Below are 16,153 nucleotides of genomic sequence, written 5' to 3' on the forward strand. Positions count from 1 at the left end.
GGTGCGTGGTGAAAGTGTGGAATCCATAGTAGGTGGAGTAGTCTGGCCTTCTCCACACCGCGCAGCCATTTCTGTGTCTCTAGTGTTGTAACTAACCCCTCCTTGCTCTGTTTCACAAGGTTCTTAATCTCTAAATGTGGGAACTTCTCGCTATCCATGAGGTCCCAGTCTTCAAATTTCATTGTGGGCATGCGGACCAGGGTTGAGCCCTCAAACTGAATTCCATCTAGGAGGAGAGGGGTTTGGAGTGCGCTCTTACCAGCATCAAATCCTTGGGTACCTTAGCTTTACCTTTCTGCGGAGGAACATACTCGAGGAATTTTGCTGCAGCGTGCACCGACTGGATGTCTTCTTCCATTTCTTCATCCACCTCTATCTCATCTACGAGAGCTTGTAGGTCCTCTTCCTCATCATATTTCTCAATGGTGACAGCCTTGCCCTTTTCTTCCATGGAAATTTTACCAAACTGTGGATTTTACGAGGACATGCGGACTGGTCTCGCTGCCTGTTTATCCTTCTTGGGCCTCGACATCCAAGGTGATTTCGAAATTTCTGGCACATCCCCCACCTACGTCGTAGGGTTCTACACAGCTTCCTCGGCAGTACTCTCTGCAAAACCCACACCTCTCCTGGTAGTTGTCATCTTGTTCAAACTGTGTGTGGTTGTTCGCGAACTTGGGGGCTCAAATACCACTTCGAACTCAACACTCTGTGTTACAAAAAAATATCGTCACCATGATTATTTGCAGTTAGTATGGGCCTATCATCACTTGTACTGTCCTCCTAAGCAAGTCTCAGACCTCATCTCTTCAAGTCAAGATTTGAAAATGAGAGAAAGACATTGAAAATCAACAAAGCTCTGGTTTCGCACTTTCTCTCATTGTTTCCTGCGGTCCCGCACCTCTTGTTTACAAAAACTGCGGACCTTCCCGCTTTTTCCCTAAAGGAGTGGGTGCGGATCCCTGTGAAAGTCAAAAAGGCACAAGTTTATTCTAAAAAACTCACTTTGGGTTAATTCTAGATGATTCTAGAAGGAATTTTGACGTGGATTGGTCGCTCTTAGGTGGTTCATGCATCCCAAAAGAGAAGGAGCTAATCCCTTGATGAGAGGAGTTATCCCTTTGAAAGAGGGCTTTATCCCTTTGAAGGAGGACCTAGTAACTTCCCTCCATTGCACTATAAATTAAGGCATTGGGCTGGTTGCTAGGGAGGTTGAAAGCTGAACATTTTTTAGGGTAAATGCTGGTGGAATTGAGACTTCCTAGTTAAGCTTGAGAGGAGAGATCACATACCTTTTTGGCTTCATTGGGAAGAGTGTGAAACTTGTCAAAGTAGAGGAGACTTCTTGTTCGACCCTCGGAGGAGCTTGTAGAGCGTCAAGGCACAGGTTGTAAAGTTCTTCTTTGATTTGAATTAATACAATCAGATTCATTTTTCTCAACAAATTGTCTTATGTCATCTATTTCATGAATTCCTTGATCTTCATGTTAAATATGTTTTATGATATTGGCTTTTCAGGTGCTATTTAATTTGTTTGCTTGTTTGTGTTTACAGATTCGCAACAAGGGAGCTCATTTGGATCAAAGGAGCGAGGCTTCCACAAACTTGCATTGGACCCAAGGTAGGCCTAAAACACTTGTTTGCCTTTGTTTATAAATTCATATTTAGAGAAAGATAGTTTTTGATTGGCTTGCTTGTCACTAGGTCTCTTTAGATTCTAGGAAGGTCTATCTTGTCCGCAAGATCAACTCATTCCGTGTGACAAAATGGCGACTCCGCTGGGGACTTGATTTTTTTCCTTGTTTTTACTTTGACCTGAGAAACTGTGTTTTTGTTTCTGTTTTTGGCTTGTTGTGTGTGGAATTGGGTAGAATTAGTAGATCCAGGGTTATTTTTTGTTTTTCATAACTTTGGGAGAGGACCGCACCCTAGGCTTTTGACACAGTGCGGACCTATCCGCACTTTTGCTTTTAGCACAGAGCAGTACCGCACTTGTGTTAACTGTGGGCTTGCATACCCTGTCAAAATTTTGGAAAACCTAAGATTTCCTCTGTTAGTCAGCTTAGTTTTTATTTAGAAGTTATTATCCCCTGCCCAGACCTACATATAACCTGTCAGAAGCTTTCCTTAGGTTGATTTCATTGGTGTTAGGGTTTTAGGTGAAATTCCTAGAAGTTTTGCTTGTTGGGTTTGTTTTTCATTTTGGTCTTGTAGTAGCTCTGAGCTTAGAAGCTGTAGGAACCTCAGATCACCTTGGTTTCTACCAGCCTTCTTATGAGTCTGACCATTTGTGAAATCTATCTTTGTTGAGGAATCCACCTTGTGTTTTCTCTTTACAAAACTTCGAAAAGCTTGTGTTTAAAAGTTTGGATTTTCATTTTTAAAAAGAAAACAAAATTGGTTGTTTTTTGACTGATTTGTGATTCTGCATAAATTGGTCCTTAGTTTACATCTAGCTAAGTAAAACATCCTTAAAAAAGACATATTGTAGTCTTTGACTTCAAATAGGTTTTTATAATTTATAGATCTCAAAGTTAGTCGTTTTCATAGTTTTGAGTGTTTTATAAAAAATAAAAAATCTCTTTTGGAAAAAGTTTGTTTTTGTAGTGGTTGAGTGTTTTGAAAGAAAAGGGAAATTTTTGTGAAAATAACTAGTTGTCTCGTTTTGAGTGCATTGGAAAGGACAAAAGCTCTTCTTTTAATTTGTTTGTTAAGAAAGATTTGTGTTTACAAGTATTTGCATTCTCAAACTCTTTCCTAGCTAGAAGTTCATTGAAGGGAAAAGATTGTTTAATCATCTTAAGTGCATTTTTAGTAATTTTGAGTCGAGTCTTCATACCACGAGTTTCATCTCTGCACCTCTTGACTTAAACAAAAACCAATAAAAATAACGCTTAAAGAAAAATTTATCTAGTAATATTTTTATTTCTAGGGCTCTGATACACCAACATAGCTTAGGCTAGTGTCTTGGAGAAGGAGAGTAATTAACTCTCCAAGACAATAAAACAAACAAGTAGTTGTATCTTGTGGTAGGGAAGAAATCCAATTGTTGCACTTATGCTCTGGGAAAGCTCCTCTTAAAGGAGAAGCACAAGATCATGTCCGAACCAGTGTGGGAATCAATCCTTCCTCATTGCGAACGACGCCAGATATTCACGTATTAAAAACGGTAAACCTCAGATTAACCATTGTCGAGGAGCCTGGGGTCACTTGTTGGTAAACCTTGGATTATGTCAAGGAGCCTTCAAGGGGATTGAGCTTGCTACTCTGCCCTTGCGTGTGTATTGGATCGTAGACAGTTCCCCCAGGTATATTTGTTTCGGTTGGTAACCTTAGTGACCATATTCTTTAGGATTCTTCCTAAGGTGATAGTGGTGGGAAGATCCCACTGTACCTGGAGCAGATGTCGGCTAGACTCACTTGGATTTTCTGGGGGGTTCTCTTCACTCAAGACGGTTAAGTGGAGGAACTTGTGCCAGACTATTCATTAAGCAGATTACCGGGGTAACTGTTCCAACCGCCATTTCTGTATTGAACTCTGCGACGTTGGATTTCATCACCAACTAGTGTTTTTAGTACGGAAAGTTACTGTTTGTGTGTGTTTGATCTCCTAGATTCTTTAGGCATGTGATTCAAATTTGTTTGGTTCTTTAGAGGCTTTAGGTGGTTTTCATTGAGCTTTTACTTTGTTTGCGTGTGAAGTAGTTAAAATTTTTTAATCGTCGCTAAATTACCGAGGAAGTCCCGTAGACTTCGGGGCCAACCTCCTGAGTTTTCACCGAGCCGACCTGAAGGGTTAAGAGCCCTCGTAACTCCTAGAGACAGTAGATTTTGGTCACTTGAAGAAGGAGAGTCTTCTTTAGTGGTACATCCTAATTTTCAAGCTTTAGTAGCAGATTATAATCCACAATCAGTGTCTGTTTCCGAAGTTGCTGGTAGCTTTTCGTCTACTAGTGATATAGGTGATGAACCTGAAGTATCTGAACCTAAAAGTGAATTTGCTGCTACTCCAACATCGGGGTTTGCTTCTCCAGCTTCTAGTGGTCCTGGTTCACCTAGGGTAGAAAGAATAATTACCCAAAATCTTCCTTCTGGACTTATAGCTATCGAAGAACTTGCTACTCCGAAAGAAGAAGTAGGCATCCCTATCCCTGAAAATCAACCTGCTATTGAACTAAGGGAGCGTGAATCAATTTTTTACAGTCCACCTAGGAGCAGTGCTTGGTATCTTTCTTTGACTAATTTCTTAGAAAACCCAGGGTTAAGTTTTTCACCACCTCGTGTTCCTTATCACCCAACACCTAGAGGTTACTATCCTCTGTTAAATATGTCAAGACAGTCGTCCATGTTTACTCAATCGCTAGAATCCTTTTTGTACGGTGGTCCTTCTGTTCCCTCTGGGTATCAGTCACTTTCTGGTACTTTTTCGGGAGCATCTCCTCAACCCATTGAACAAGGGTTATTAACTGGAAGCAATGGTACTAAGCTGTTGAGTGTAGAAGATATTCTCATGATGTTAGGTGCTATTCCTAATCCTCAACCTCAAGGTGGCCAGTTACCGCCTGGGGGCCAGCCTCAAAATCCTCAATTATCGCCTGGGGGGCAACCTCAAGGTACCCAATTTGTGCCTGGAGGGCACCCTCAAGGACAGTACATACCTACGGGACAGTATGTTCCTCAAGGTCAACCCCAGACTCAATATGTACCCCAAGGTCAACCCCAGTATCAATATGTACCTCAAGGTAAACCCCAGTTGATCCAGATGGATGTTGGTGGCCACCAACCTATCCCATTTGGACCCCCACAACTGTCTCTTTCAGTCTTTTCAGTTTCCTAAATTGTAGCACAGTTTACTATTTTTAGTAGTTTTTTCGGGTCCTGAACTTCTGGATCCGTTTTGAGGCCCTAAACGACATCTTTTTTGGGAATCTGGGGAAACATGGGTCCATGGACCAATGTTGCCTGCCAAAGTGGTAGTACTCGGATAGATCTTTCTAACGAGCTATCGTACGCGTCAAACGGAGATCGTATGCCAAAGTTACGACCCCGGGAAATTGATGTACCAATTTACCCAAACGCGGCCCACAATTTGGCGTTTCATCTTCTAGGGTTAGGTTTCGGGATGTGAAGGGTTTTCCATTATTTCTCAACAATAAATAGGCCTTCGAGCCTCATTGTAACACAGTTCGGAATAGTTCAGAGGCATGTATCCACCACATCTCTTCTCAGAGATAAGCTACCATCGCCCTCGCTGGTTTATTTCCATTTCTGGTTGTAAGCATATTTCAGTATTTTCCATTAATGAAATGAAGTATTATTTCCGCTGCATCTTTGTGTATATGGTTATCTCTGTAATTTGTTGCGTTCCTGTTTAAATCCGGATCAGTGGTATCAGAGCGGTCTGCTTTTTCTCTGTTTTTCTTTGCATGTCCCCAACGAGGGCGGGATATAAGGAGTTAGGGCTTGAACTGGTCGAACCTTTGCAAGACCAGCCTCGTAAATCCCGACGGCCTCCCATAGCGGATGAGAAGAAAGACGAGGGGGCAGTAGATCCTATCAAAATCTTGCTCGAAGAAGCGCTCGAGCGACAAAGGAACGCGATGATGGATAGCTTTGCGCAAATCCTTCAGCGGCTACCCAAAGGCGACACATCGGCTTCCAACAGCGACTCTGGAAATGCCACACCCTTCAAGGTACAAGTTAATTTTGAAATCCCCATCTTCGAGGGTCAAATAGACGCAGATGCCATAGATAAATGGTTAAATCTGCTAGAGGGGTATTTTTCTGTTCATAAATTTTCAAATCGAGAAAAGATTGTTTTCGCTCTTCTCAAAGCAACCCCCCACGTCAAGGACTGGTGGGAAACCTACTGCGAGCAGAAGGATGAAAGTACAGGCTCACTATTTTTAGCCGCACCCACTTGGAATGACTTCCGGGATGCCATCAAGGAGCAGTACTACCCTGTCAGAACCTATGAGGACAAATACATCAAATGGACCACACTGCGGTAGGGACTAGACCAAGATGTGCCGGAGTTCACAAACATTTTTCATACCCTTCGCACACAGTTGGGTATCAAAGATTCTGAGCTGCATCTGGTACTCAAATACCGTGGCTGCCTACACAGATACATCCAGGAAGAGATGGGGTTCTTGAACATTTCCTCACTCGGCACAGCATACCGATACGCTGTCAAAATCGAGCAAAAGTTCAAACAGAAGAAGCAAGACTTTGGATCTGCAAATCCGAAGCCCAAAGGACAAAGCCAAGGCGGGGTGACCCAAGACAACCCGTCGAAGCCACAAGAAAAGAACAACACCACAAAGCTAAAGAAGGACACAGGAAAGTGGTGTGAGTTCCACAAGAGTCCCACTCATAACACAAGTGAATGTCGGACCAAGCAGTCGTTGGTGGCAAAGTTGAAGGCTTTCGAATCAGATGCATGTTCTGACCCTGAGCCAGAACCCGACAAGGGGAATGGAAAATGGAAGCAGATCATTGATGCGAATTCCAGCGCCACTGTTGCCACCGCCAAGATCTAGAAAGATGAGCCCGAAAATCCAGAAGAGGGGGAGCGTCTTTTCCACTCACAGATGTGGGTGAAGGGTTCGCCGCTACAATTCATTGTCGACAGTGGCAGCCAAAAGAACCTCGTTTCAGCAGAGATCGTGAAGCGGTTGGGCCTACCGACTAGACCACACCTACAGCCATACAGTATCGGGTGGCTTCATGAAGGACGAGATCTTAAAGTTCGCCAGCAGTGCCGCCTTCCCTACAGCATCAAACCCTTCACAGACGAGGTATTATGTGATGTTACACCTCTAGATGTTTGTGATGTATTATTAGGCCAGCCATACTTGTGGAGGCAACATGCTGTGTATGAGTCTAGGCCTCGTGCTGTCATTATTTCTTTGAATGATTCATTATACAGGATACCGGAGGTAGCCACACCTATTGCCACATCTTTGATCACTACCAAAACAGGCAGCAAGCTCATATCACAGACCAGGAAATTCATCTGTCTGGTTCACTCCAAAAGTAAGGGGAAGATCGTTGCTACATCCATGACCCCTGCAAAGGGTTCCTCCACGCAACAGCAGCAGCAAAGGGATACGGTCATGACAAAACACAGGAACAACTTCTCCTCACCCACATGGGTACCACACAAGTTTCAGGTGGGCAACAAAGTCTGGGTGCATCGACAGAAAGAACTCCTTACCAGAACCCATCAGAAGCTCAGACCACTCCGACATGGTCCTTACAGCAGTACCAAGGCTATGGGGAACAATGCTTTGGAGCACATCATTCCTCCATTCCTTCTTCTTCACCAAATGTTCAATGTGGACCATCGTCGACCATGCTTCCCACCATCACTGGACACATCAGAGATTGCAGGACAAGTTCAGCAGATGGAGGAACTCAACGCAATGTGGGCCATTGCTTCCTAAGGGGGGGAGGAATGATCCAGGTGGATGTTGGTGGCCACCCACCTATCCCATTTGGACCCCCACAACTGTCTCTTTCAGTCTTTTCAGTTTCCTAAATTGTAGCACAATTTACTATTTTTAGCAGTTTTTTCGGGTCCTAAACTTCCGGAGCCGTTTTGAGGCCCTAAACGATGTTTTTTTTTGGGAATCTGGGGCAACATGGGTCCATTGACCAATTTTGCCTCCCAAAGTGGTAGTACTCGGATAGATCTTTCTAACGAGCTATCGTACGCGTCAAACGGAGATCGTATGCCAAAGTTACGACCCTGGGAAATTGATGTACCAATTTACCCAAACGGGGCCCACAATTTGGCGTTTCATCTTCTAGGGTTAGGTTTCGGGATGTGAAGGGTTTTCCATTGTTTCTCAACAATAAATAAGCCTTCGAGCCTCATTGTAACACAGTTCGGAACAGTTCAGAGGCATGTAGCCACCACATCTCTTCTCAGAGATAAGCTACCATCGCCCTCGCTAGTTTATTTCCATTTCTGGTTGTAAGCATATTTCAGTATTTTCCATTAATGAAATGAAGTATTATTTCCGCTGCATCTTTGTGTATATGGTTATCTCTGTAATTTGTTGCGTTCCTGTTTAAATCTGGATCACCAGTATCAGTACGTGCCTCAAGGGTATCAACCCCAAGGTTAGTACTCGAACCAAGGTTTCCAACCACCCTCCGGTCAATCATATGTTCAAGGAACGAGAAATGTACCTTTGAATTATCAATCTTATCCTCAACCCAGTTATGGTCCTCAATATTCTCAACCTGTTATGGTTCCGTACCCCAGAATGAATTTAGTGTGGGATCCATCGCAAACTCAACAGGTCTTGCAACGGAATGTACAGTTGTCATCTCAGACTAGACAACCCTTAGTTTATGGTACACCCCAGCAACCTGTCCAGTATATTATTCAAACTTCTATACCTTCAGTAGTTTCTTAGCCTGGGTGCCTCGTACTCCACCTCAAATGACTGCTGCAACTGCCGCAACATCTGTTCAATCTACCCCACCTTCTTCTGGAGTATCGACAACTCCGGTTTCTATTGTTCCTGTATCTACACCTCAGACATCTTTACCTCCATCTGGATCCATGATTCAAACTTCGGTTCAAATGCCTGTAGGACAACCTGGTTCAAGTATGGTTGTCACAAGTCAACCACAATTTACTTATCAACCGTACCAGGGACAGTACCAATTCGGTCCTGTTGTGCAGCAGCCAGTCTATCAGTACCAACCGTACCCTAGGTACACATATCAACAACCTCAACAACCCCAGTACGGTCCGGTTAATCCTGGTTTTCTGGGAGGATACAATATCCCAAATGCAATTCCTATTCCTAGTTATCCTGGATATCCTCCTCCTGGGGTTGGTCTCTTGACCCAGTGTTTTAGGGACCCTAATCATCAGTTACCGTTCATCGCAACTTTGGAATTGCCTGACTTGTCGCGCCTAACGAACGATCCCATTAATTATCTTCCGTTTTGGCCGCCAATGCCAAATAAGTTGCCTAGTGATATTCCTAAGTTTGAAGGCAAATCAGGAGAGGACCCGTCGAACCATGTGATGACTTATCACCTCTGGTGTGCGTCTAACTCCATTTCAGATGATTCAATCCGTCTAAGGCTTTTCCAGCACACTCTAATTGGTCTCGTGGCCAAGTGGTACATTGAGCTACCGTGAGGCACTTTTTATAATTTTAGTCAGTTGCTACCTCGTTTTTAACTCATTTTCAATTGCCAGTCAGATATGACAATGGTAAGGAATTACTAACTTCATTAAAGCAATCGATGTCCACTTACATTTCAAATCACATTCATGAACGGAGACGTCGACGACGTTTAGTGAAGGTTTTTATTCCGGATCAGATCTTGGCTGAATGGTTTGTAAAATCTTTGTTGCCAAAGATCACTAAAGATGTAGCTAAGGCCGGAGTCGTTACTGAGGAGCAAGTAATTGCTCAAGCACAGTACCTTGACTTGGTCTATACTCATTCAGGTACGTTACACGAGAAAATCCCCGATCTTCCCAAGCAAAATCAAATCGTTGCAACTCCTTCAGGGTCTCATGCCGTTGATGGTATGATTGGTACGGTTAACACTAAAAGTAAGAAGAAGTCTTCCAAGAATTCTTCTCCTATCATAACCTTGCCTGATTCCCCGACAGGAGATTCTTCCGTAGAGATTTCCACTGATATTCACATTGTAGAGTCATCTACAGCCAAATCAAAATCTGGTGGCAAGAAGAAAGGGAAGAAGAAGAATAAAACGGACAAAAATTCAAAAGAGAAACCTGAAAAATCAGAATCCAATGATGAAAAATGCAAACCTCGTTATCCTTGTCTCATTTGTGACGAAGAACATTTTACAAGAGACTGCCCTCATCATGCAGAGGTTGCGAAGATTGTCAAAGGTTCCCAAACACCTGCTGTTTTGAAGGATCCTTTTCCAAGTCAAGATAGTAAGATGATAGGTTCTTCCTCGAGTGCCAATGAAGAACCCATACTGATGATGTCCCATGTTAGGATTGCGACTCGATCACATGATTATGGTAGTAAAAGTCCTGTTGATGGTAAAGAAACAGAATCTTCTCATTCTAACCCATCAACCTCAGCTCCCGGTTCCGATCCACTACAGATCGAGAAACCTAATCCAGACTTGGTAATCAAACCGCCCGCCAAGGGTATACTTCGAAGGTCAGCTTTAATCCACATGCGAGAGCAGCTTAGAACTATAACATTGTTGAGGATTTAGTTGTTTCACCCTTAGCAATGTCGGCTTTGGAAGTGCTGAAATCATGTCCAGCACAGCGTAAATTACTTTTGTCAGCTATAGGAGTTGTTGACGTTCAAGACTCGAATCTAATAATTTTCGATCTAGAAAATAATACACCGTGCTTACCTCATCAAATGGCTTTCCAGATTCCAGTGATAGTCAAAAATAGGCCTATTCATAGGACTGTGATTGATGAGGGAGCCTCAACGTGTATTATGTCGATACAATGTTGGAGATCACTTGGTTCTCCTTCACTAAATCAATCCCCAAAGATTCTAAAGGCCTTTGATGGCTGTGGGTTTCATCCTTTTGGCATTTTACAGGATTTACCTATAGGGGTTGAAGGAAAAACCATTAATCTATATGTGGAGGTGGTTGATGCCCCTCTAGAGTACAACCTTCTCTTGGGTCGTAGTTGGTCTTACGCTATGACAGCTATCGTTTCATCGGTCTTTCGGGTTATAAAGTTTCCTCATAATGGAAAGATCGTAATAATAGACCAGCTGGATTACTTTTCATATGATCCAGCCTCTTCTGAAAGTATTCAACATGTCGGTAAAACGACTATCCCGTATAAGGATGTTGGAGTAGGACTAGTTAAAGATGCCAGTTTACTGGGAACTTTTCCTTTTCCTCCGATCAATGCATCATCTTCATTTGCAACCATTCATATGATTTCGTCAGACACCATTGTTTATGATGATCCTTGGATCGTTCCTTCTGAATCAAAGATAGACTCATTTGGTGATGTTATGCCTTTGAGTCCATATGAAATTGAGTATGAAGTCGTGCAATCATTTACCGACCCATCTTCAACCAAAATTGACTTAATGAATGTGGTCCGTGAGGAATCACTTTTCACATCAAGCTCAGATTCAATCACGTTTTCTGAATTTGTTCACTCTGATGAGCAAATTCATGAAATCCTATGTGTAAATGATTTACCATGGGAAGATCTCCATCACAGATCTTCATTCTTACCCGAGAATGATCGTTTTGAAAATGATTTTTCATCAATTTTTACGACTGAATATGTCACGGAACCTCAGAATCCAATGAAACATCCTGATTCAGAGTTAAATTTCGGAAGCATCTCTCGAACTATTCCTATTGACATTTCGGTTAAGCCTAGAATTGTTGAGAACATTCATATAGATGCCTCATGTATAGAAGACGAAATCCAAATATATAAGGCCCTATTTCAAGAATTTCGCGACGTGTTTGCCTGGTCCTATGAGGAAATGCCAGGAATTGATCCCACGATTGTTGTTCATGAAATCAAGACTTACCCGGACGCTAAACCCGTCTGGAAACATTTGCGTCAGATTCACCCAAGAAAAGATGTTGCTATTAAAGCAGAAGTTGAAAAATTACTCAAAGCAGGTTTCATTTATCTGATCCCGTTAACGGATTGGGTATCGAATATTTTTTCGGTTAACAAAAAGCAAGGGATAATAAGAATATGTATCGATTATAGGGACATTAATTGAGCTTGTCCAAAGGACAATTACCCAACTCCCTATATCGATCAAATCATTGATGATTGTGCCGACAGCGAAATATTCTCCTTCATGGATGGTTTTTCCGGATACAATCAAATCAATATTCTACCTGCCGATCAACCAAAAACGGCTTTCATTTGTCCATGGGGGACATTTGCTTACTGCAAATTACCTTTTGGGCTCAAGAATGCCGGAGCAACTTTTCAAAGGGCCATGTCTTATGCGTTTCATGACATCAAGCACATTGTGCAACCCTATCTCGATGATTTGTCTGCTCATTCATTACATCGAGCTGATCATCTCATCCATTTACAAGAAATCTTTATGAGGTGTAGGCATTATCGGATTCGGTTGAATCCACACAAGTGCGTTTTCTGTATAGAAACAGGTCGATTGCTGGGGTTTGTTGTTTCGAAAGCCATCATTCGCGTCGATCCCTCAAAGGTCGAAGCTATTGTCAAATTGCCACCTCCTTCGAGTCTTCGCCAACTCCAAAGTTTGCAAGGGAAAGCAAACTTTTTACGACGATTCATTCCTAACTACGCTGAGGTTACCAAGGGTTTTACCCAGTTGTTGAAATAGAATAATCCATTCTATTGGGATGAGATAGCTCAGAAATCTTTTGATGCACTAAAACACGCGTTGACCCATGCACCGTTATTGCCTCCTCCCAACTACAACCAGGACTACTTCTTGTATCTCATCGCCTCTCATTCCACCATTGGAATGGTCTTAGTTCAGGAAGATGAATTCGGTACTGAACATGTGATATATTACCTTAGTCGAACTTTAAATCCAACTGAACTAAAATACTCACATGTGGAGAAATTGGCATTGGCAGCTGTTCAAGCTATCCAACGTTTTCGTCACTACATTTTACTACGTAAAACTACAGTAATTTCTGATTGCAACCCTATGATCTACATTTTGACCAAGCAATTGCTAGGGGGCAAGTACTCTAAATAGATTGTTATCCTACAAGAGTTCGACTTGGAGTTTGAAAAATCTAAGTCTAAGAAATCTTTAGTTTTTGCAGAGTTAATGTGTGACTTCTCGCGTTCTGACACGGAAACTGTGGCGGAGGAGCCCATTGCGGATGAATCCTTGTTTCTAATCAGCACTTTAGATCCATGGTATAGGGATATCATCGTTTATCTCCAGACTCAATCCTTTCGCCCAGAAATTTTAAGGTCAGAACGTCAGAAAATACGATTCCAGTCCCAACAATTCAGAATTATTAGAGATACTCTTTATCGCCGTGGGGCGGACTTTGTTTTTCGATGTTGTTTAACTCACGAGGAAGCTGAAAGGGTTCTAAATCACTGTCACTCTGGAGCATGTGGCAGTCATATGTCTGCGTATGCCACAACCCAAAATATATTGCGCGCTGGCTACTTCTGGCCATCTTTGTTTAAAGATTGTATTAACGCGGTCCGAAAATGCCACAACTGCCAAATTTTTTATCGAAAGATGCGCGCTCCACCTGCTCCTCTCCACCCTATAATTGTCGTTGGTCCTTTTTCCAAATGGGGTATCGATTTTATTACATGTAACCCTCACTCGGTCGGGGGGCATGCATATATCATCCTTGCGGTAGATTATTTTACCAAGTGGGCCGAGGCGATGCCTACATTTGAGGTAGACGGCAAGACAGCTGCAATTTTCGTGTTCAATCATATAATTGCTAGGTTTGGTGTCCCACAATTGATTATCACTGATCATGGGCGTCATTTTCGAAACGTTATGATGACCGAGCTTACAGGCCAACTTGGTTTGCGTCACGATAGTTCAACTCCTTATTATCCACAAGCTAATGGTCTGGTTGAATCCATCAACAAAGTTTTAGTCATCATGATCCGACGAATCATTGGGATTCATCGATCGAATTGGCATAACATGTTATTTTCAGTGCTTTGGGCATATCGAACCTCAGTAAAAACATCAACAGGGTTCACTCCTTTCCAACTAGTTTATGGTCTAGAAGCTGTGTTACCCATTGAATGCGAAATCCCATCATTGCAAATGGCCATCGAGTTACTTCCAGCCACTTCCAAAGAGGAAAAACGTTTGTTATACTTGGCTCAATTAGATGAGAATCGACGTGATGTTGCATTGGCGATCGAAACTCACACAAAACGTATGAAAGCTCAGTATGATCGAAATGTGACCCCTCGAAATTTTTCGGAAGGAGATCTAGTCTTAGTGTACGATCAAGCTAATGATAAATTAGGCGCTGGAAAATTCGTTCCTATGTGGCATGGTCCCTATGTTGTCAAGCGAAAGCTAGCAAAAGGGGCCTATGAATTGGTAGACTTTGACGGGGACTCTTTAGGTAAACCCAGAAATGGTCTTTACCTGAAGAGGTATTATGCTTAAAGAATGGGTATGGAGATTTTTAGTTAGGATAGTTTTTATTTCTAGCTGGTGTGTTTTAGTTTAAAAAGTGTGCTTAGCTTAGAGAGTGTTTTTCGTCATCATTCCTGCTTATCTTGGTTTTACTCTTGGTATTGCAGATGTCGATACCTCTCCAAACATACATTGGTTTCACTGATGGTGCTTGTAGTAATACACGGAACATTTCTTCCGTAGCTTGGGTTATCTATTCGCCCTCTGACGAGTTGGTATCTATGCATGGGGTAAGCCTCGGTCAAACAACGAACAACATTGCTGAGTATAGTGCAGTGATTGAGTTATTATCTAAATCTATTTCATTTGGGATTCGGAGTTTGATAGTGAGGTTAGATTCTGAACTTGTTGTATTACAGCTTAATAGAGTGTATGCCATTAGAAATCCAGTGTTATTGAGATTATTTTTGAGGGTGCGTCTCTTGGAACGTGAATTTGATTATATTGAATATCAACATATTCCAAGATCTTTAAATACATTAGCAAATGAAATTGCTTCTCGAATGTTAAGTAGACATTTGCAATAATCATACATGTAAATTTAAAGCCATTCCATAACATGATTTACAAGATAAGCTGGTAATAGTGATATATATATAGGAGTGTGTTAAAAAATACATCGTCCTCGATCATAGGTTGAAAAACACCTTATGATCGGCAAAAATGATAAGTACAAAAAACAAAAATGTCATATGTGCCTACAATAGGCGATCATCCTATCACTGGTGATGATCTCGATAAGAAACCACTGCACGGGCCACCTTGCAAAGGAACCTCCTAAAAGGTCCTAGGACCCCAATCACATAGCGCTGAAGTCGACGAGGAACGTCATCTATGCTAGTCTCTGGAATATCTCCTGTCAAGCGCTCTAGGTGACTCTCCAACCCGACCAAAGTCTCTGCTGATTCATCCTATGGGGTTGGCGCGGCTACAACTGGTTGTTTCCTCTCGTAAGGCTGGAGAGCGGCTGGTCACTGTGGACCCACATCTGCATTTAAATCTTTTACTATCAGTTTTGGGACGATAGAAAAATAAAAAAATAAAATAGGAAAACGTTGAAAATGATTTTACCTGAGTCATCCCATTGCTCTCCTGGTGGAAGAGCCATGTCTGGGTCACCACGAAAATCTACCCCAGCGTAAGGGAAGTCCTGAATAGAAAATACCTGGTTTTCCAACCATTGGAAATACTCAGGTTTGAATCGAACAACCTCTGTCCCCTCGTCTGGATGACGGGCCATAACTGCAACCCATCGCATCAATTTGGGCTCTTGAGGAAGCCCAGCTCCAACAGTAAGGTGCTGCGGGATCAACATTGGAACCCTCTCCAGACCAAAGCTCACAACCAAAGCCCCATAACCAAAGGTCTTCAGTTGTCCGTTCTTGGCGCTGGTCAGTTAGCCTTTTACATTGGCCAACACAGCATCGCACCAGTTGAAGATGGTGCCTCGAAAGCAGTCAACTGCCATCTGCATCTGGGATCCAATGGCAATATGTAATGCGGCACTCCCGCAAATTCTGGTGACAGTAAACGCGATCACCATGAGTTCAGGAAGGGATATGGTTTTAATGTCTATCCCTTTGTCTCTAGCCTGGTTGTTACAGAACTCTAGCCAGAGGCTATTGACAGACTGGCCACCTGGCCTAGTCCCGAATAGAGTCAAGTCTTCGCCTCTCTTAGGAAAATCGGTCAAGAAGTATATGTCTGCTGGCTCGATTTCGAGCTGGTGGCCACCATTGAAGAAGCACTGGTCCTGTATGCTCCATCTGTCAACCAGCCACTGTAAGAAATCCACTTGGGCCCTCATGCCAGGTATGGCCCAGAATTTGTACAAGCCGCATGCCTTCAATGCATCAATCGAAGGTTGATGATTCAACGCGGCAAGATCCACGTCCTCATGCTCTCATTCACACCAATCTAGCATGATGTACCCTCTACATCCAATAAAAAGACAAATTAGTTTGCTAGAAATTAATTTGTTTGGG

General features: G+C 42.6%; 1 protein-coding gene across 1 annotated transcript in view; it reads left to right on the forward strand.

The window, feature by feature from the left end:
* The first annotated feature begins 485 nt into the window (after positions 1-485).
* Positions 486-16,153, forward strand: part of LOC149146514 (serine/threonine-protein kinase Aurora-2-like) — a 128,868-nt gene continuing 113,200 nt past the window's right edge. Inside the window, exon 1 of the mRNA XM_089452794.1 lies at positions 486-632. Within this exon, the coding sequence (XP_089308920.1) occupies positions 486-632 (147 nt within the window). The remainder of the gene's footprint in view (positions 633-16,153) is intronic.

Source organism: Pinus tabuliformis, chromosome X (genome assembly GCF_031772625.1).
Source record: "Pinus tabuliformis cultivar Carrire ecotype Pingquan chromosome X, CPIR1, whole genome shotgun sequence".
Classification (NCBI taxonomy): domain Eukaryota; kingdom Viridiplantae; phylum Streptophyta; class Pinopsida; order Pinales; family Pinaceae; genus Pinus; species Pinus tabuliformis.